The sequence below is a fragment of the Conger conger genome, chromosome 12 (assembly GCF_963514075.1).
Source record: "Conger conger chromosome 12, fConCon1.1, whole genome shotgun sequence".
Classification (NCBI taxonomy): domain Eukaryota; kingdom Metazoa; phylum Chordata; class Actinopteri; order Anguilliformes; family Congridae; genus Conger; species Conger conger.
This window is the reverse complement of record NC_083771.1, coordinates 26,983,807-27,006,438: the sequence shown is the minus strand read 5'-3', so window position 1 is coordinate 27,006,438 and position 22,632 is coordinate 26,983,807. Positions and strand designations below refer to the sequence as shown.

Here is a 22,632-nt window from a genome sequence, read left to right as displayed (position 1 = left end):
TGCGTGTGTGTTTGTGTGTGTGTGTGTGAATGCATGTGTGCGTGTGTGCATGTACTTGTGTGTGTGTGTGGGTGGGTGTGTGTTGTATGCCATCTTTGGTGTACTCCATTGTTCGTTGAAAGTTTGCTTGTCAGCAATATGTTAGCAGTGGTGCTGAGCTGTTTCAGATTTTTCTCCACACACACACACACACACACACACACACACACACACACACACACACACACACACATGTCACACGCTCTGTTTGGCGGACAGAGCTTCTGCTGTGAGTGTGGTCTGTGAGCTGCAGCACGGCTCACTGCACGCTGGGGAGACTCAAACCCTGTCCCAGATGGAGCCTTCTGCCAGGGCTGGGGAGGGAGGGGAGGGGCGGGGGGTTATTATGTAATATTATTCAAATATTATCACCATCTACTGTCCACAACACCACTGATAGCATTATCAGCTCTGATTTAAATACAATGGACAACTGAGTGTGTGTGTATAGTGCGAGAACATTCATCTATAGGGAGAGTGTGTTTATCGACAGTGTGCCTGTGTGTGTGTGTGTGTGTGTGTGTAATCAATGTATAGTATGATAGCATGTGTATACTGTGTGTGTGTGTGTGTGTGTGTGTGTAATACAGGTGTAGTATGATAGCATGTGTATACTGTGTGTGTGTGTGTGTTTGTGTGTAATACAGGTATAGTATGATAGTATGTGTATACTGTGTGTGTGTGTGTGTGTGATACAGGTATAGTATGATAGCAATTGTATACTGTGTGTGTGTGTGTGTGTATGTAATACAGGTATAGTATGATAGCATGTGTATACTGTGTGTGTGTGTGTGTGTGTGTGTGTGTGATACAGGTATAGTATGATAGTATGTGTATACTGTGTGTGTGTGTGTGCGTGTGTGTGTAATACAGGTGTGGTATGATAGCATGTGTATACTGTGTGTGTGTGTGTGTGTGATACAGGTATAGTATGATAGTATGTGTATACTGTGTGTGTGTGTGTGTGTGTGATACAGGTATAGTATGATAGTATGTGTATACTGTGTGTGTGTGTGTGTGTGTGTGTGTGATACAGGTATAGTATGATAGTATGTGTATACTGTGTGTGTGTGTGTGTGTGTGATACAGGTATAGTATGATAGTATGTGTATACTGTGTGTGTGTGTGTGTGTGTGTGTGTGTGTGTGTGTGTGTAATACAGGTGTAGTATGATAGCATGTGTATACTGTGTGTGCACGCCTGCGTGGTCTCCCTGAGCGGTAGGCCCCGTTGCCATGGAGACTGACCCTCAGGAGAAGGGGGCCTGTAATTAGGAGCGTTTGCGGGTCCTCTCACCACAGAAATGGCCGAACATTTCCATGACAAAGGAGCGCAGTGCGCTAACAATGCTATAGGCATGTACCCGGCCCCACCCCTCTCACAGGCCAGCCGCGACGCGATTGGATGGTGCCTGCGAAGCGTCTCCTTTACTACAGTGTTGTAATTTTTTCAGGGGGAGGTGTGGTTTATCGTGTTTAAGGCGGAGGTCTTGAGTGTCGAACAGCGGCGCAGGTTTTTTTCACGTAGCCAACAGTGAAGCCAAGGAAGGGAGGGGGAGCCCTCAATTGTGTCGTTAAAGTATCGTTTAGCGTCATTAAAACAGAACATTGTTGTTTTTAATCTTTTAACGTGCTCTCTGTACACTATGAATGAGTAGCCCGGTGTGGAGGAATGTGACGTCCACCGCCCGATGCTACCGCTAAGCGCTAATCGCTCACTCGGTCTGGGGTCGGCCCTGTCATGGGCTGTCCTCTGCGTACTCAGATTTGGGGCGGGGCCATTCTGGAAGCAGGAGCAGTTGAATGCTTTCATACCTCCCTCTGTTCTAATGTGGCGCCCCTGTGCATGCTAAAACCATTTCAAATATAGTAAAATAGGCTTGTTTTTTTAAATCAAAAATGCATATATCTTTTTTCTGTGGGGGGGGGGGTTTGGCTGGACTGCTGTCATCATGCCGTTGCTTAGGCAACACGCTCTCCATGAAGGGGGAGGAATGCATGCTGTGGGGGTTACATTCATTCCCCAGAGAGGACTGTGGTCCAAAAGCACTCCCCTTGTCCTCACCCCCAATCTGACCTTCTCTCTGCTCACTGCTGCCAACCAATCAGAGGGCTTTAATGGAGGCTGCTTCCTGTGTTCAAGGTAACCAAGGACACGACCCTCACGAGTGAAACGGAACAGAGGTGCCAAGTCTGCAGAAACCTTTTTAGAAAAGACAGAGTGTGAGAGAGAAAGAACGGAGTGTGAGGGTCGAGAGAGAGAGAAAGGGAGAGAGAGAGGGAGGGAGGATGAGGGAGAGAGAGAGGGAAAAGAGAGAGGGAGAGGGAGAGAGAAGGAGAGAGGGAGAGCGGGAGGGAGGGAGAGGGAGAGAGAGAGGGAGAGAGAGAAAGGGAGATAGAGAGTGAGAAAGGGAGAGGGAGAGAGAGGGAGAGAGAAAGAGGGAGATAGAGAGAGAGGGGGAGAGAGAGAGGGAGAAAGAAAGAGCGAGAAAGGGAGAGGGAGAGAGAGGGAGAAGAGAGAGGGAGGGAGAGAGGGAGAAGAGAGAGAGGGAGACAGGGAGAGAGAGAGGGAGAGAGAGAGACAGATGACAGGGGAAATTTTTAATCTCCTGCTAAACAAAGCAGGATTATTAGGCGGGAGATTACCATTTTTCCCTGTCATCCCTTCCTCCTGTTTGCATGTGATAAGGGGTTTGTCTCTGGTTGTTGTTGCTGTTCGCGGTCATCGCCCCAGTAACCCCCGCCGGGTCTGCCGATGCCCCCCTCGGTGAGCAGATGACTGAACGCGCCCCCGCCTCTCTGTTATGCCCCCACGCAGCCAGCCGTGTTCACCTGTGCAAGAAATCTGACTGGATGGCTTCTGGCTGTGGGTTTGTACCACACTGGGTGCTATGAACAGGCGCCCAACTGGCACAGTGAATTCATATAGAGGCAGTGCATGCCAAATGGACTACCACCAGTAATAGTATATTATAGTAATAGTATACAACAGTAATGGTATACAATATCAGTTTATGCAGCATTTAAACCAAACCGATTGTGTGCACTAATGTTATATGTGCGCATAAATCTCAATGGCTTGTTGCCAGTAATAATACGCACTTACGATAAATCAAAATGGTTTGTGTATAGTGGTGGTGTGCATACGCTTAAATCTAATTGGCATGTGTACAGTAATGATATGCAGTTAAATGTAAATTGCTTGTATGTCAGTCATGGTGTACATGTGCATAAATGGAAATGTGCCTGTGTGCAGTTAATCATATATGAGCACTTTAGTTGGTGTACAGTGATTGAGTCCCAAGCCTCTTTTTTTTGTTTTGCTGAATTAGTTCACTGGGCAGGCAGCGAGATTTATAGCAGCTGTATTGTGACTACAGCTAATGTACGTATGTGTGGATTGCTGCTTTTTTAGTGTTTTAACAGATTTTCTAAGTGAGTGTTTGATTTCCTGAGCAGTTACAGAAATGGAAACACACCCACCACCCCACCCCCCCCACCCCAATGGCCCTTACCTCTCAGTGTGTCCTTGACCCCTGACCCCTGATCCTGATGACCTTGCAGCCAAAGGGTTCATCTTTGATTGCTGACTCAGAGCCTCCATACCTCTTGGCCTCCCACGTGAAATATTACAGGAAAGAGTTTGCACAAAAATGTTATAATGACAGAGAAAAAGCTATGACATCTAAATCTGGCTCTCTCTCCGTGGCGTTGGGGTAATTGAATGAGTGCGGGTAGTCATGGAGATTAAACCCCCCAGTGGCATGCGCAGATTAACCAGCAGACTGCTCTCGTAGCACGGAGCTACCTTACTGAGAGAGGGAGGGAGGGAGGGGGAGAGATAAGGATGTAGACAGAGAGATAGAGGATAGAGAGAGATAGAGGGTGGGAGAGACAGAAGGGGGGAGACAGATGGAGAGAGTTGGGGAGACCGAGAAGGAGAGAGCCGGAGAGAGGGCAGGACGAGCAAAAAAATGGGAAACAAAGAGATGGAGAGAGAAAGGGAAACGGAGAGACGGAGAGAAAGACAGCGAGAGTGGAAACAAGGAGGAAACAAAGGAGTGTGAGAGAGTGAGCGTGCGAGAGAGAAACGGAGGGGGAACTGACTGCAGGTTGTTGATTTACAGTACAGCACACACGGGCAGGTGGGATTGTGTGTGACCATATCCAAGGTGCTGCCTTGCTTGTCTGTCTGTCTGTCTGTCTATGTGTGTGGAAGGGATGATGGCATTGAGGAGGAGGGGCAATATGGAGCACGTTCCGTTAAAGTGCCACAACCCCCGCGCCAGACTTCCTCTCCTCTCATTCAACTTATTAACATATCTACCGATTTTAATGATCTATAGCCAAAAAAAGCAACAACAAAAAAATCCACTAAGAAACAGCCGAGACAAAGCTCGAGGCTTTTTATTTTCACCCTCCGAATACCTTTTCCGCAAAAGCGAGCATGAAATCTAATTTATTTTGCTTTGATCCACAAATTGAGTTTACACTCGCCTGTGCTAGATATGCTGGGTGTGCGGTGAATAGCTATTCCTGAGATTCGCATTGTTCTAAATTCAATGAGCCTTCATGCGTTCTCAGTATTGTCTTGATGATGTCCTGTTTTAATTATGACTATTATCACCAATCTTCATTCCGAGCACTTTGCAGCCCCGCTCTGTGTAATTAAAGTCTAATAACGCGACTGTGCTGCAGCCGTCTCTGCGCTTGATTTCTCTTTATTGTAATATTTCTGAGGGGGAAACTCTGAAAAGATGTAGGAATTTTATTCTTCATTATCTAATGGATAGGACTCGAAATCTCTTCAACTCACAATTTGTATAAAGTTCATAGCGAACTCTGGCCTTTGTCATCGTTCGCCGTCGAAATGTCCGTTTTTCAGTCGGTTTTCTGTCGCGTTTCATTTTGCGACCACTCGCTGTTCTCTCCTTGCCTTGCTGAAGGTCATTTGCTTGTAAATTAGATTTTTGGATCTGACAGTTCAGGAGCAGCAGGGTGAGGTTTTTCATCCTTAACCCAGACGCCCCCCCCCCCCGCCACACCATCCCTCCCAGGAGGGTATGACCCCCGCCCCCTTATTCTGTGGGGTTTAATAGAACCTGCAGCACAGGAGCACAGCAACCAGACCCCCCCATCCCTTTTCTCTCTCTCTCTCTCTCCCTCTCTCTCTCTCTCTTTCGTTCCCCCCTCTGCTCTCTGCTGGGTCTATAGCTGCTGGTGTCTGCCGGGATGTTAACAGTGGTCTTTTCCTCTGTGGATGAATGGTACATGCTTTACACTGAAATTGGGCAGATTAACCAGTGGCGGGGGTGGGTGGAGCATAGTTAATAACATGCCGGCGTGTGTGTGTCTGTGTGTGCGTGCGCATGTGGGTGTGCGTGTGTGTGTGCGTGTCTTTGAGAGAGAGATTGAGACTAAGCTGATCTTTCATAGAGCCATTCACCTCTGGCACCTACTGACCTCCTCCTTTCTATCCTTCTCTTTCCCCCTCTATCCCTCTCTTGCTCCCCCTCTCTCTCTATCCCTCTCTCACATCCCCTGGCTCTCCCTCTCTCTCCCTCTCCCTCAATCTCTCTCACTTGCTCCATCTCCCACTCTCCCCCTCCTCTCCCCCTCTCCCCCTCTCCCCCTCTCCCTCTCCTCCTCTCCCCCTCTCCTCCTCCCTCTCTCCCCCTCTCTGTCTCCCCCCTCAGACGGCCCACTGGGTGGGACTCCTCCTCCGTACTACGATGCAGACCGGGCGGAGGAGCAGCGGCGTTTCCAGGACATGATGCCGTACATCGACGACTCGCCCTGCTCCTCCCCCCGCCTCAGCTCCCGCAGCAGGAGCAGCCGCGACACCCTCTCCTCCGGCTCCCTGGAGTCCTCCAAATCTGTGAGCCCCCCCGCGGAGCCCCTCCCTGCAGAACACCTCCCCACAGAGCCCCTCCCCACAGAACCACTCCCACAGAGCCCCTCCCACAGAGCCCCTCCCCACAGAGCCCCTCCCCACAGAGCCCCTCCCACAGAGCCCCTCCCCGGTAATGTGTGACCATCTATCGGATCTTGATAAGAGCCTGGCAGCAGCATTCTGAACCACTTGCAGACCAGGATAACAGCTGTCCACAGCGAACCTGAGGCTCAGCTTAGCCATAGAGATCGTACTTGGCAGAGCCAATAACCAGAACTTTTGTTTCATCTGTTGAGTTGAGCTGCATAAAATTGTTAGCCATCCAGTAGTTAATGGCGGTCAAACAATGAAATAAAACACCCGATTTATTCAAGTTTATTTGTATAGCACATTTCATACATATGGAAATCTAATGCGTTTACATAAAATACACTCATTCCCCCACACACACACTCACACACACACACACACACACACACACACACACACACACACACACACACACACTCACTCACACACACACTCACTCGCACACACACACTCACACACACACACACACACACACTCACACACACACACACACACACACACACATACACACACATACACACACACACTCACACTCACTCACACACTCACTCACACACACACACACACACACACACACAGTAGTAGGTTGTAGCTGTAAATGGGTGTGTGTACCTTCCAGGCGGAGCTAGACCTGGAGAAGGGTCTGGAGATGAGGAAGTGGGTGTTGTCAGGGATCCTGGCCAGTGAGGAGACCTACCTCAGCCACCTGGAGGCGCTGTTACTGGTGAGTCTGTGTGTGTGTGTGTTTCTAGTACAGGGGATTGTGGGTAATGTATTTCTCTCTCTCTCAGCCCATGAAGCCACTAAAAACCACAGTGTGTGTGTATGTGTTAATGTGTGTGTGTGTGTGTTCCTAGTACAGGGGATTGTGGGTAATGTAGTTATCTGTCTCTCTCAGCCCATGAAGCCACTAAAAACCACAGTGTGTGTGTATGTGTTAATGTGTGTTAATTTGTGTGTGTGTTCCTAGTACATGGAATTGTGGGTAATGTAGTTATCTGTCTCTCTCAGCCCATGAAGCCTTTGAGAGCAGCTGCCAGCACCTCCCAGCCCGTGCTCTCACTCCCCCAGATCGACACCATCTTCTACAAAGTGCCTGAGCTCTACGATGTCCACAAGGAGTTCTACGATGGCCTCCTACCCAGAGTGCAACAGTGGAACCACCACCAGTGTGTGGGCGACCTTTTCCACAAACTGGTACGCACTGACAGCCCTGAGCATCTCCCTCACATGTCTGTCTGTGATTGGCTGAGAATGCAGCCTGTCCTTGGTCAAGAATATATATCCAAAGCTCCTTACCTCTTTGGATGCCAGTACGATTTGACAACACTCTTGCAGATCTCTGAGAATTTACGGTGAAACTTTCACGTTAGGAACAAAAACATACAATCACATGTAAGGAGAGTATATTTCTGAAAATAGATGCTTTCACAGTAATCTGCAATCATTTTACTGGTGTCTAAATCATTATTTGACTGAGTGAGTGTGAGTGAATATGAGTGAGTAAATTAGTGAGTGTGAGTAAGTGTGAGTGAATATGAGTGAGTAAATTAGTGAGTGTGAGTGAGTGTGAGTGAGTGTGAGTGAATATGAGAGAGTAAATGTGTGAGTGTGAGTGAATATGAGAGAGTAAATGAGTGAGTGTGAGTGAGTGTGAGTGAGTGTGAGTGAATATGAGAGAGTAAATGTGTGAGTGTGAGTGAGCAGGTGAATGAATGGATGTGGGAGTGAACACTTGCTGTGTATATCTCTGGGCGATTAGCGTTAGCACGATACAGAACGTAGCGGACTCCCCGTCACATGAATTCTCTCTGTAGTTTTATTTTTTAATGAGGGAGAAGTGATTAGGTGTTCAAACAGGGAGTGATGGATTTATGTGCTGCCCCGCAGCACTGGCAGAGTTTGGATAGCAAAATGAGCTTTTTAAACGCTCTCTCAGAACCGCTCTCACCGCTCCGGTAAAGCGCTAACCTGCTGCCATGGCAACAGCAGCAGGCCTGAAAGTGGCGGTGCTGGTTTCGGGGGGGGGGGGGGGGGGGGTGTAGCATGCGCCCAGGGGGGTTGACCTCACCCTCGCCGTTGTCCCGCGTCAGGGCATCGCCTCGTTTGCGTGTTTCTTCGACGTGACGAGGTCCTCCGTAGGTCACCGCACAGATTGCCGCGTCTGGGCCTTCCTGCCCGTCAATGGAAGCCCCACCCCCTCCGGTCCCTGGAGAAACACGCCTGCGTCAGGCTAATGAAAGCCGGTACTGTGGACGCACATGAAATCCTGCATGTGTGGGGCTTACCTGTCTGTAGCGTAGTGGTTAAGGTGCATGACTGGGACCCGCAAGGTCGGTGGTTCGATCCCCTGTGTAGCCACAATAAGATCCGCACAGCCGTTGGGCCCTTGAGCAAGGCCCTTAACCCTGCAATGCTTCAGGGGATGATTGTCTCCTGCTTAGTCCAATCAACTGTGCGTCGCTCTGGATAAGAGCGTCTGCTAAATGACATTAATGTCACCTCCCTACCTCTGCCATCAGGCCTCTGTAGCTCATCTAAAGTTGCCGCGTAGCCTGGTCGTCATCAGGCCGCACACACCCGCCAGCTCTCCTCCCCCTCTCTGACCAGGCACTTCCTAGGAGCAGCTGCTGTCTGTCTGGCCTCTAGATGGAAGTCTTAGGGCGGTCAAAACAGCAGAAGACCGTCTTTCATCTGCCAACAAAGACTTGACGTGTCTGGCGATGACGTTGTTGTAATGCGACTGCTGTTGTAGTTTCAATATTGCAAGTAGTTAGCAAATATTATTCACGGTTGAGATATTAACAGTAATTTATTTATGTAATTTATTTCAATCAGATTTTCAACCTAACTTCAACATGCTAATAAATATGTTTGCGGTTTTTAGTTTGCAAATAGCTTTTTTTGTCAATGACAAAAATATATTTAAAAAATATTAGTGTTTTTTTTTCTTAAAGCCAAGTACTGAACTGCTCGATTACCATTAGCATATCCTCCTTTTTTTACCAAATGCTGTTGAATGAGTACATTTTAATGGTGAACTTGCTAAAGTATTCTTGCTTAAGGTAAAAAATGAACACGTTTAGCTTAGGTGTGAGTGAATGGATAGATGTTGATCCAGGCCTTTGTTCTGTTCTGTATACACGAGTACAATCACAGATTCTACACACCCACCAGACAATCAGCCGCTGAGCTCCTTCTGTACTTTCTGCTGTTGAAGTGATGCTTCCAGGTTGGAACAGAAAGGCCAGGTGCTGTGTGACTCCGCAGAATTTCCATTGCCACAGTATTACACACGTTAATATTAGTTTTTCTCACAGTATCCATCGCCTTAATAATATTCATAAGCCTTGTCAAATTTAAATGATTTGGGGTACAATATTAGGGAGATAGAAATGTAAATGCTAAGAATATTGTGTAGATGAGTCTAACTGATGTGTGGTGACAGTTATTTAGGTGTGTACCTACGCTGCCAATGGTGGCGTTTTGGGTTCCATTTTGCATTCCTGTGGCTGGAACGTTGGTCCATTGGGCGTGTTTGTGGAAACACCAAAATGGCCGCTGACGGTTGCCCTCCTCCTTCTCACCCCAGGCCAGCCAGCTCGGCCTGTACCGGGCCTTCGTGGACAACTACAAGGTCGCCGTGGAGACGGCGGAGAAGTGTTGCCAGGCCAACATGCAGTTTGCTGAAATCTCTGAGGTAAAATGGGGTCAGGGTTTAGATCTCTTTATTCTGTGTGAGGGGTACACATCCTACACACCCACTAGACCTCTCTGTTCTTTGTGGGGGTACACACATACCAGACCTCTCTGTTCTGTGTGGGGTACACACCTACTAGACCTCTCTGTTCTGTGTGGGGTACACACCCTACACACCTACCAGACCTCTCTGTTCTGTGTGGGGTACACACCCTGCAAACCTACCAGAACTCTCTGTTCTGTGTGGGGTACACACCTACCAGACCTCTCTGTTCTGTGTGGGGTACACACCTACTAGACCTCTCTGTTCTGTGTGGGGTACACACCCTACACACCTACCAGACCTCTCTGTTCTGTGTGGGGTACACACCCTGCAAACCTACCAGACCTCTCTGTTCTGTGTGGGGTACACACCTACCAGACCTCTCTGTTCTGTGTGGGGTACACACCTACCAGACCTCTCTGTTCTGTGTGGGGTACACACCCTACACACCTACCAGACCTCTCTGTTCTGTGTGGGGTACACACCCTGCACACCTACCAGACCTCTCTGTTCTGTGTGGGGTACACACCTACCAGACCTCTCTGTTCTGTGTGGGGTACACACCTACCAGAGCTCTCTGTTCTGCTACCTTCATTAAGCCCCTGCTTCTATTCTCCCCACAACCTACTCTCTCTGTCTGAGCATCGTCATGACAACAGTTGTTGCCTGGGAGACAAACACTTATACTGTAGTGCCCCCCCCCCCACCCACCCACTACATGAAAACATGGAAGTAAAGTAATGCAATGAATCTGTATGTCCAGATCATCCTAATGTGTGCCATTATACGGGGTAAAAACTGGAAAATGTGGGTTGTCATAGGTTGAGCCTGGCACCATGATATAATCATGCAAAGATGTGCAAAAAGCTATAGCACAGGTGGTGTGCGACAAAGTTAGAAGATCATCGTCTTGCATGGGATGATTGTCTAATTATAAACACACTCTCTCAGCAACTAAAATGGCATACTTCATGCACATATGTAATGCCAATAAGACTTAAAACTTACAACTTAAAACTTATAACAGAATACCATCTTTTTCACAATGCTCCGTTGAGTGACAATGATTTTAAGGAATTCTTTCTCAACAAGATTGATTAAAATAGAAACATGATCAGCAGTATAACCCAGCCTCTGGGATCATGGCAACACAGAGATCCGGTTACCCCTTGATGTCCTTTATCAGTGAGTCCAACGAAGGCTAGTTCCACTTCATCACATTTTGAGACAATCTCCCTTTAGACCATTACTAATTTAGTAATTGCTTTAATTTCACTACCCGCATGCTTTATGTTATCATAACTAAACAATTTTAAGAGCTATTCCCAATCTTAAGTACTCCAATGCTCATTCAATATCATTAGCCTGACACTTTCCTCTGTAAGAACAAATCTTAACCCAGACGTTATTAATAATTACAGACCCATTTCAAACCTCCCTTTTCGATTAAAAAAAAACTGGAAAGGATCATAGCAAATCAATGTTCTATTTACTTTACCACTAACAATGTTTTTGATCAATTTCAGTCTCAGACGACCAACTGCTGTTCATTCTAATTCATCCTCAAATATTATTATTACTGGACCTAAGTGCACCCTGCTGAAAAAAAATAGCTCAAGCTAGGTTTTGAAAGAGCTGGTAGCTGGTTGATCAGTTCAGACCAGCTCCATACTCAACATGGTTTGACCAGCTCAAGCTACGTTTGGAAACAGCTGGTCATTTCAAGCTGGTCATAGCTGGATTTTACTCCAGGACAGCCATTGAAACTGTGGATCACATCATTTGTTTGGAATGTTTAGAGAATTACAGTATATTGGAGTTACAGGGTTAGCACCGAGAGGGTTTTGCTCCTATTTACTAAATACGACTCGATATGTCTATGACAATATCATTTCCCACTCTTCTACAATAGAATTTGGTATACCTGAGGGATCAGTTCTAGTTCTCTTATTTTCTATTTATAAGATACCACTGGATATTATCCAGAAATATTGCATCAACTTTCATTGCCATACTGATAATGTTCACCTGTGTATTCTCATAAGCACCTTATTACCCCTCCCATCTCTTAAACTGGCCTAGTTGAAATTAAAACAGAGCTGCCTGCAATTTTTCAGTTTTTAAATTCTAATATAACTGATGGCCAAACACAGGCATCTGAAAATCTCCCTTTCATTTGAATTGGCCCCACATTAAGGCCATAACTAAGATAGCCTCCTTTCATCTTCACTACATTGCTAAAAATCCAACCAAACTTAAAAATGGCTGTTGCTGAAATTGTAATGCACGCATTTGTATCCTCTCGCTTAGATTATTGTAATGCAGGGTTGCCAACTCTAATGCTTTTGGCATGAGACGCTTGCGTTCTGGCTCTGGCTCGTGCTCTCTTCCTACACAAACACACTTAAAGCCAAATAAAATGAAGGCACCTAAAAATAGATTAAAGAAATGATCTATCGGCATGATTAGCTCCCTATCTTTTGACATCAGCCTCCCCCCCCCTAGGACAACCTGACCTTTTTCCTGGCATACCTAGCACAATGACATCAGTGTATGAAAGTATCATTCTCTCTAATGACATCATTTCTATGTCTGCAGAACCTGAAGGTCAGGCAGACAAAAGACTGTAAGGAACAGCCAACCAAAACCTCACTGGAGAGTAAGTACGCACAACACAACCCGTACCGCTGTACGTTTACGGAAAACAGCCACGGAGAACTCGCTCTGCCGGTGCGGCTCTGGTCCTGTGCTGGTGTAATGCGGTGCTGTGTTCTGTCCCCTGCAGCTCTGCTGTATAAGCCAGTGGACCGAGTGACGCGGAGCACGCTGGTTCTGCATGTGAGTGGGAGTGCCCTTCTGTGTTTCCTGCTTTCTGCTTTCAACTGTTGGCAAACAAGGAGTTAACTAAATCAACTCTCATTTGTATACACTATATATATTTTCCTAAAAATTGCACAGGCGGGTTTGTGTAGGTTAATTGGCTGCGCTTGATTTTGAGGACACTGCAGGGGCATTGCTGGGTGGTTTAATTGGCTAAGTGCTCCAGGTGATCATGAAAACATGATAAATTAATTTCTAAATGTTAATCAATGATAGTCAGAGATGTGTATACAAATATGTGTTAGCTGTTGAGGAGTTTGAACCACGTGTACTCAGGGGCAGGGAGTAATGCATGCAGGGCATAACGTGTGCAGGGCGTAATGCGTGCAGGGAGTAATGTGTGCAGGGAGTAATGTGTGCAGGCCGTAACGTGTGTCTTCCTGTCGGGCAGGACCTCCTGAAACACACCCCCACCAGCCACCCGGACCACGCCCTGCTGCAGGACGCCCTCCGCATCTCCCAGAACTTCCTGTCCAGCATCAACGAGGAGAACACGCCCCACCGGCAGGCCAGGAAGGGGGAGGTGAGGCCCCCTGTAGCGTAGTGGTTAAGGTCCACACGGAAGAGGCCACGCCTCTCAGCGGGTCTGGGACTGTAAAACAGTACTTGAGTGTGTAGTGGCTGCGGTAAATGACTGGGACCCGCAAGGTCGGTGGTTCAATCCCCGGTGCGGCCACAATAAGAACCGCACAGCCGTTGGGCCCTTGAACAAGACCCTTAACCCTGCATTGCTCCAGGGGAGGATTGTCTCCTGCTTAGTCTAATCAACTGTACGTTGCTCTGGAGAAGAGCGTCTGCCAAAATTCCATTAATGTTATCCAAAGCTCTGTACAATTGATGCTTCTCATTAACCCATTCATACACACACTCACACTCCAACGGCGATTGGCTGCCATGCAAGGCGCCAACCATCATGTCAGGAGCATTTGGGGCTTAGGTGTCTTGCTCAGGGACACTTTGACACACCCAGGGTGGGATGGAACTGGCAACCCTCCGACTGCCAGACGACTGCTCTTACCGCCTGAGCCATTTATGCGGGAGAATAGCCCTATGAGAGCGCCAGCATGTGGAGTGGAGGTTTCAGAGCGGAGGAGGGGCGCGGAGATGGGGGCCATGACTACATGACGACTGCCTTTTTGAGGGAGATTGAAATATATACAGTATTTGGTGTGGCTACTCAAGAGAACAGACATGGGCAGAGTAGCCCGCGTGTGGCAGATGCCAGCCCTCTCTCAAGCAAGCCCTGTTACTGGACATAGTGTACACTCTGCAGCCTGTACGTATTTGGACGGTGACATGATTTTGGTTGTTTACTATTCCAGTAATTACCATATTGGAATCACCTGCTGTGATCTGCATGTGTGTCTTTATGAATAATGAATACTGATGTCTGCCCTGCATTTTATTTAGTTCTCCCAGTAAACAGTCTTTCATTTATTATTCATAAGGAGGAGGGGCTCTTCAGTCTAGACCCACTTATACTTTGTTCTACGTCACTCTGGATAAGAGCGTCTGCCAAATGCCATTAATGTAATGCTGGGTTGCATTTATGAACCATTAACCAAGAAATTATCGAGGCATTTATTGATGCCTTAATAACACTTTGTGTAGTGTGTCTGGTCCTGCACCTTTTGCCACGTGTATGTGTGTTAGAGGCTGTGTGTCCGTTTAGAGCAGACAGTCAGTGTGATGGTAATTCAGAAGACTATTCTCATAGTGTCACAGGGGAGGTCGTAGCTTGCCTACTCTGTGGCCTTGCCCTTGGGATACACAGAAGCTGGATGTGAAAGCACTTGGTGTAAATTACCGCTGAGCCCTGGGCTGGTCCTAGAGGATGGCCAATCATTTCCCCTGTCTCTGTACTCCCACACTGATAGGAGGAGCTTGTCATGTGATGTGAACGCCTTGTGATTGGAGGAGGCTGTTGTGTGACAGGACGAGGCATAGTGACATCATCAGAGCAAGGCAGAGAGAACCCCCCCCCCCCCCCCACCCAACCTCATCTCTCATGGGGGTGGGGGGGGGGGGTGAGTACAACAGCCACAGGAAGTGCTGAGAGTCATAACGAGCAGGACGTGTCAGAATGAATTTGGGAAGCCGAGCAGAAATGTGCCTCATGACTAAAAATAGCTAATGCTGCCTCTTCAGAGCGCTGCTCATTATTATGAAGCAAGAGGCGTGTGCAACGATCTGACTGATTACATCACCGCTAAAGCATGTCTTTTGAGGCGAGGCGTTGGCTTTTTGGTAAACCAGGCTGGCCCCTTACACCCCTTTCCCACTGCAGAGCTGAACCAGGCTGGCTCATTATACCCCTTTCCCACTGTAGAGCTGAACCAGGCTGGTTCTCCCTCTGTCGAGACACACACACACACACACACACACACACCCTCTTGCAGGAGAGAGTGTTGTTAAAGTGTGTGAGTTTCTGCATTGATGTTTAAAGTGATTCAGTGTTGTGTAAGTGTATCTCTGCTGGAGCGCACGCTGTGTGAACATGCGAGGCTTCAGCCTGCGGAAGCTGCTTAATCACCCACTGGTGCGTAATCGCCATCCTCCGGCTGCTGCTGCTTCTTCCTCTTCCTCTTCTTCCTCTTCTTCTTCTTCTTCCTCTTCTTCCTCTTCTTCTTCTTGCCCCCAATCACCCCTGCGCATTAAAATGTGCAATTATGAAAGAATACCAATGTGACACCCCCCCCCCCCCTTTGTGAAATGTCGGCTGATTGGCTGAGACAGCTTGCCCGATGACTCACTCCTTTATTTCATTGTTTTTCCCTCTCTTTTTCCGCATACTGACCAGACAGCACGGTTTTAACTCTGACTGCAGATTGACAGCCTGAGGGAGGGAGCTGTGTGTGTTAGTGTTGTGCAGATGTGTGGCTGTGTGTGTGTGTGTGTGTGTGTGTGCATGTGCATACCGTATATGTGTCTCTGACTGTGTGTGTGTATGTGTGTGCGTGTTTTTATACCGTATGTGTGTCTCTGACTCTGTGTGTATTTGCGTCTCAGACTGTTTATTTGTGTGTGGGCCTGTGTGTGTATATGTGTGTTTCTGACTGTATGTGTGTGTGTGTATCTGTGCATACCATATGTGTGTCTCTGACTGTGTGTGTGTATGTGTGTGTGTGTGGGTGTGTGTGTGTGTTTGCATACCATATATGTGTCTCTGACTGTGTATTTGTGTGTTTGCCTGTGTGTGTATGTGTGTCTCTGACTGTGTATTTGTGTGTTTGCCTGTGTGTGTGTGTGTGTGTGTGTATGTGTGTCTCTGGCTGTGTGTGTGTGTGTTTGCATACCATATATGTGTCTCAGACTGTGTATTTGTGTGTTTGCCTGTGTGTGTATGTGTGTCTCTGGCTGTGTGTGTGTGTGTTTGTCTGTGCTCAGCTCATTGCTGTTGTAATTGTGCTGCAGTAAAACATGCGGGTTGCTGGGTGGCTCATGGGGTTAAGGCCCAAGGTCTCTGATCACATCCAGTGCAGTGCCGGGAGCTCTATAGGGAGACGCGTAACTGGCACCTGCCTCGCCCCTCAGGTACGGGAGTGCTCCGTTTCATCTCTCTAGCGACCCCTGCTGGTCGATCGGGCACCTCTGGCACCACGCTAAAGCCGCACATGAGCAGTCTTCCTCCGCCTCAACCCTGTGCCAGCTCGGCTTTGGGCTGTGGTGCGATGACACCGCACGTTTAGGAGGAGAACAGATGTCGACACTCTCCGGAATCGGCAGTGGAGATTAAGTGTGCATGCGGCTGCAATAGAATTGCAATAGAATTGGAAGTTCCAAATTAGGGTGGGGAAACTCTATGTTGGGTGCCAATATGGGAAGAAAACGAACAAAAAAAGCATGGGGGTCTGGGGGGTGGGGATGCTGTAATCCACCTTAATCTCCAAATCTGATGGCTGATCTGGGGTATTATGCATTACTGCATCATAGACAGGACCGCCAGTGCCAACATGGAGTCTGTGTGTGTGTGTGTGTGTGTGTGTGTGTGTGTGTGTGTGTGTGCGAATGAGGAAGGATCTGTGTGTGAGTGTGTGTGTGTGTGCGTGCGTCAGAGAGAGGATCTGTGTATCCTTGTCTGTCTGAAAGAGAGGATCTGTGTGTGTGTGAATGCGTTATCAGTGTGTGTGTGTGTATGTGAAATGTGTATGTGTGTGTGTGTGTGTGTGTCTATGTGTGTGAAATTGTGTGTGTGTGTAAGTGTGTGTGTAATACTGTCAGTCAGCAGCTTTAAGCCCCTCCACATTCCCATAGTTCTCTGCTCTTTCAGCGCGGCTGAGACTGATGTCATTTTCTCACGGTTGTATTTCAGCCTTAATCAGAAGCCGTGTTTGTGGCTCGGACAAATCCCTCCGCTGCACGGAGAGTCCCCCAGAGCTGCGGCTTACTCTCAGCCTCCGCGGACCCAGCGTCTGTTAGAGCTTTGCTTCGGCATTCACACCCACGTTGTAACCGCCGTGGCGTGAGTCTGAATATTTTCATGTGCATTCTTTGGCCTGGAGCATCACTCCATGGTGGTTCTGGACATTCAGTCGTGTTGGATTTGTCTCAAGCGAGGAATCGTGCCAGCTATTGGAAGCGAGTTGGTAGTAGCATATGCTAGCTCCATGGGGTCTTCACAGAGATGGCGGCGGTTTAGAGCATTTTCTGCAGGCTGCGGCAGCTCTCAACTCTAGATCTGCCTCTTGGGTTTATCTTCTCCTGACTGTGAGCAGGGATATTAAAACAGATATCCACCAATGGTAATGAGAAATAGAACAAGTACGGAGATCTGTGGTGATGCAACAGGCTAAGGTTCAGCGGACTTGCGGTTGCAGTTCCTTGCAGTTCCTTGCAGTTGCACATTGAGGGCCGGGGTTCAATTCCCTGCCAAAAGCCAAGTTTGGCCGGCTCTCGTGGAGCAGCACAATTGGCTCGCTGCTCCAGAGGGAGGGACTTGGCAGGGTTAGCGGATCGCCGCGCACAAGAGTGCGCTCCGGGCGCCTCGTAGTCACGGTCACGAGCATGAGACGAGACGGCTTGAAGAAGGCGTGGGCAGTGTATCCCCTAGCTAACACTAATTGGATTAGATAGGGTACAATTGGCTACCAAATTGGGAGAAAAAGGGAAAAATTTGAAATTTATATATATTATATGCACTTGGGGGCAAGAATGTAATTTATGGGGGGATGGGGGGTTACACCCCCCCAATATTACAACATAGGCCAGATGACACCCTAATAATATAGCAGATGAGAAAAATAAATAAATATTTTCCCCCTAGAATTCACCAGTAATGATAATTTCACAGCTGTTCTTTTAAAAAGACTTTAAAAGGGGGCGGGGGGGGGGAGTGTCAGAATGACCTTTAATTTATGTTGAATGTACGCGTGTGTGTCTGTGTGTACCTGTGTGTGTGTTTGTGCACCAGAAATATTGAAAGAGAGAAATGCTTATGTGTGTTATACAGTATGTGCGCATGTCAGAAAGAGATTATCTGGTTGCTCTTATCTGGTTTGTTGGGGATCTTGTCATTCTGCATTATGAAATACATGTAGCACACAAAGGCAGTGTGTGGGAGAATAACACCAATGACAAATGAAAAGAAGGAACTGAACAAAATGGGGACCAAAAAAGGACCACACATCTCACACCTCTCTCAATTGGGTGTCATAGAACAGGGATCTCATACTCACAAATAATGTGACAGTAGAGGTACATGTTTGTTCTTCAAGGATCACATTTCCCAAATGTACCCTGAAAGTGCAGTAATGTTCTCTTTGAGTACAAATGTGTTCATATTCCAAGCCAAAAAAGATACAAATGAATTATATATGGCCGGCTAGGGGCACAGTTGTATGTACCTATAGGCATTTGTACCTTTTTAGGCACTTTTCATGCCTTTACTTCTGAGAGTGCAGTGTATCGGGCTGTTATTATAATCTTTTATTATACACTGACAAATAATCATCAGCACAAGCCTCAACCGCAGGTCCAACTAGGGCACAGAGAGCCCACTTATGAAAATGATTTACTGGCATAATTACGTCCATAGGTCTATCGATACACATATTATATATCGCTGACTCTAGGTACAATTTTATGTAAGCATTGGCACTTTCCGTACCTTTAGCTCTGAGAGTGCGGTGTTCATGACAAACTAAGGAACCTCCGACCGCCTGCAGGTGGGGGAGGGGGAGGGGGGTGGTAGACGTCAGCATCACTTCCCAGCATGCCTGGCGCTGCTGAGGACGTTAGAGGTGCTTTCAAGGGTGATGCCGTCCACGCACATCAGGGCCCTGATTGGACGAGCTTGCCGTGAGGTCATCACCTGCAGCCCTACGTGTTCAGCTGATGTCACTGTGTTTGCCTCCCCCCCTCCCCCCTCCCCCACAGGAGAAGTCAGAATTAGTCACCGAGGTTCAGCAGCTCAGGTGCTTTCAGCTGGAAATGACACGTCACTGCCCTCTTGTGTTCTTCAGCATATCCGTCCGAACGCACTGCCTTCTCTTTCTCTCACCGGCTGATTGGTTCTTTGATATTTGCTGTTTGCTTAATTATTTGTCGATAGTTCACTTGATCGGCTCGTTAATTAAGTGGTTGGCTCCCTGTTTAATGAGTTGGCTGGTGACGTTAAATAATCGGTTGCTCGATTAGCTGGTTGATTATTTGGTTTGTTGGTTAGTTGATTGCTGAGTTGGTTGCTTGAATGTTTGGTTGATTGGGAAAGGGCATAATTGATTGGACGGGTAGTGGTGATTGCTGAGTTGGTTGGTTGATTGGGAAAGGGCATAATTGATTGGACGGGTAGTGGTGATTGATGGGTTGGTTGATTGCTTGGTTGGCTCATTGATGGCTGTGGGTACCTAACAGGCTTTGTGTTCCCTCTTCAGAACAGACAGCTGCTGAAGGACAGCTTCATGGTGGAGCAGGTGGAGGGAGCGCGCAAACTGCGTCACATCTTCCTGTTCAACGACCTGCTGCTCTGCGCCAAGCTGAAGAAACAGACCGCGGGGTGAGGGCGTCTGTTCGGCCTTCCCCGCTCTCTTAGGGCAGAAGGCGTAATATATATACGTTGCAGACTCCCCCTTTTTTTTTTATTGCAAACCGTAAGAAAAACATTTCTTAAACAGATCCTGCCCTTTATGTAAACCGTCACGCACCCCGGTTTATAGGATAGAACCTCTTGTCCATTTTCTTCAACATCATTTCTGCTTGTCCTCTTACTGTATATAAAATCTGCACACTTCCCAATTAAACACAAAGTCCCTCCCCACCTCTACCTCCCCCCTCTCTCTCTCTGCCTCTCTCTGTCTCTCTCTTTCTTTCTCTCTCTCTCTCTGCCTCTCTCTGCCTCTCTCTTTCTCTCTCCCTTTCTCTCTCCCTTTCTCTCTGCCTCTCTCTCTTCTCTCTCTCTCTCTCTCTCTCTCTCTCTCTCTCTCTCTCTCTCTGCAGGAAGAGCCTGCAGTATGACAGTAAGTGGTACATCCCACTGTGTGACCTCACCTTCCAGGCGGGGGAGGAGGCAGATGCTCCGCCCGTCCCCCAGGTCCCAGATGAGGAGATTGACGGCATGAAGGCCAAGATCTCCCACCTGAAGGCTGAGATTCAGAGAGAGAAGGTGTGTGTCACCCCCACAGGGGTGGATGCACAGGACCTCCATGGAGATTGGACTGACTGAAGGAGCAGTGTTGAGCATGTTGTGTGTTGAGGCTATGTTAACCATGCTGTGGCGTTAAGTGTGTTGTGGCTGTTCTAAGCATGTTGCAGCTACTCTGTGTGCTCTGGCCATGCAAGTGTGCAAGTGTGTTGCAGCTGTGCGAGTCATGTTGTAGAATCACTAAGTATATTGTGGACTAAGTCTGGTGTGGTTGTGCTAATTGTTTTACAGCCACACTAAGCTGGTTATACGTGTGCTAAGCATGTTACAGCTGTGCTAAGCGTGTTGCAGCTACACAAAGCATGTTCCAGCTGTGCTATGTGTGTTCCAGCTGTGCTAAGCGTGTTGCAGCTGTGCTAAGCGTGTTACAGCTGTGCTAAGCGTGTTACAGCTGTGATAAGCATGTTCCAGCTGCGCTCAGTGTGTTGCAGCTCTGCTAAGTGTGTTCCAGCTGTGCTAAGCATGTTGCAGCTACACTAAGCATGTTCCAGCTGTGATAAGCGTGTTCCAGCTGCGCTTAGCGTGTTGCAGCTGTGCTAAGCGTGTTGCAGTTGCAGTAAGCATGCCGTGTCTCCACAGGCGGCCAGTAAAGGGGTGAAGGCGGTTGAGAGGATGAAGAAGAAGCTCTCTGAGCAGGAATCCCTCCTGCTGCTGTCCTCCCCATACATGCCTCTGAGAGTGCACAGCAGGAGCGGCAAGGTACAGGCCACTCACACACACATTAATCATATTAATCAACTGTCTGAACGTTGTGGGACTGTTGTATAAATGCTGTGTGAACATTGTATAAATGCTGTGTGAACGTTGTATAAACGCTGTGCTCCGTGTGCTTTTCAGAGCTACATGTTCCTGATCTCCTCGGATTACGAGCGTGCGGAGTGGAGGGAGGCGATTCAGGAGCAGCAGAAGAAGTGTAGGTGTCCCACAGCGCCCCCTGCAGGTTTCCACAGCCAGCTGCCGCACGGGCGACCTTGTGACCCGGGCTCCCGTCAACTCTGGACCTTCTAATGAGCGTGTGGTTTGTGACTCCGTCCCGCAGGTTTTAAGAGCGCCACCCTGAGCTCACTGGAGCTGCAGATGCTGACCAGCTCCTGTGTGAAACAGCAGACCGTGCACCCCATTCCCCTCAGCATCTACAGAGAAGGTGAGGGGGAGAGAGAGAAAGAGAGGGAGAGGGGGGAGAGAGAGAGGGAGGTGGGGAGGGAGGGGGGAGAGAGAGAGGAGAGAGGGAGAGGGTGAGAGATGGATAGAGAGGGAGAGAGAGGGAGAGAGAGACAAAGAGAACAGGATGTACTGCATGTCTCTGGCTGCCTCTGCGGGGGGCTTTGTGCTGTGTCAGGAGCTTTTTCTGCTGGCTTTCGGTTATGAAGCCAGTGAACCATGAATGGGTCTGGGGGCCGTTTCAGCATGCAGCTGTCTGACAAATAATGTATGAGAGAGTCACACATGCATATGCATATACTACATCCACACACAAACACACACACACGCACTCACTCACACACACACACACACACACACACACACACACACAAACACTCACACACACACACACACACACACACAAACACTCACACACACAAACACACACACACACTCACACACACACACACACACACACACACAAACACTCACACACACACACAGACACACACACAAAGATGCACAATGAATGGGCATGCATGGGTGTGTTCAGGGTGGATGGAGTTAAACAGAGCACTTTCCCTGATCACAGAGTGTACGGTACAATAAAAAATTCATACATGGAAACAGGATCAGGATCTCCTGTGCAGTGTTTTTGTAGGAAAGCATATGTGTGTGTGCATGCCTGTGTGTGCTTGTGTGTGTGCATGTGTGTGTGCGTGTGTGTGTGTGTGTGTGTGTGCCTGTGTGTGTGTGTGTGTCTGTGTGTTTGTGTATGTGTGTGTGCATGCCAGTGTGTGTGTGTGTGTGTGTGTATGTGTGTGTGTGTGTATGAGTGTGCCTGTGTGTGTGTGTGTGTGTGTGTGCCTGTATGTGTGTGTGTGTGTGAGTGTGTGTTTATGTACTTCCCTGACCCCTCTCCTCCCTCTGCAGATGCTGAGTCTCCTGGGCTGTACGGCTTCCTGAACGTGATCGTGCACTCTGCCTCCGGACTCAAACAGAGCCTCAGTATGTTCCTCAGCGGCATCAAACAGCCTGTCACTTTTTCATGGAGTTTACTTTAAAATGCTCTGCTTGTGGGTCTGTTCTGGTGGTGTGCTCTCTGAAACCCTCTCCCTGTCTCTCCATGTCTCTCCCTGTCTCTCCCTGTCTCTCCATGTCTCTCCATGTCTCTCCTCTCCCTGTCTCTCCATGTCTCTCCCTGTCT

The 22,632-nt window shown here is 48.1% G+C and overlaps 1 protein-coding gene across 2 annotated transcripts in view; it reads left to right on the top strand.

Annotated features, from left to right (window-relative positions):
* The window catches only part of bcr (BCR activator of RhoGEF and GTPase), a 43,944-nt gene that overhangs the window by 10,783 nt on the left and 10,529 nt on the right, over positions 1-22,632 (top strand). Inside the window, exons 3-15 of one of the 2 annotated variants that reach the window (XM_061262623.1) lie at positions 5,735-5,916; positions 6,641-6,745; positions 7,033-7,218; positions 9,614-9,721; positions 12,362-12,422; positions 12,549-12,601; positions 13,035-13,166; positions 19,516-19,637; positions 20,078-20,243; positions 20,862-20,981; positions 21,120-21,195; positions 21,322-21,426; positions 22,359-22,433. In XM_061262623.1, coding sequence (XP_061118607.1) covers positions 5,735-5,916; positions 6,641-6,745; positions 7,033-7,218; positions 9,614-9,721; positions 12,362-12,422; positions 12,549-12,601; positions 13,035-13,166; positions 19,516-19,637; positions 20,078-20,243; positions 20,862-20,981; positions 21,120-21,195; positions 21,322-21,426; positions 22,359-22,433 — 1,491 coding nt within the window. Of the gene's footprint in view, positions 1-5,734; positions 5,917-6,640; positions 6,746-7,032; positions 7,219-9,172; positions 9,273-9,613; positions 9,722-12,361; positions 12,423-12,548; positions 12,602-13,034; positions 13,167-19,515; positions 19,638-20,077; positions 20,244-20,861; positions 20,982-21,119; positions 21,196-21,321; positions 21,427-22,358; positions 22,434-22,632 lie in introns of those variants that run through there. The other variant, XM_061262624.1, reaches the window with a different exon arrangement.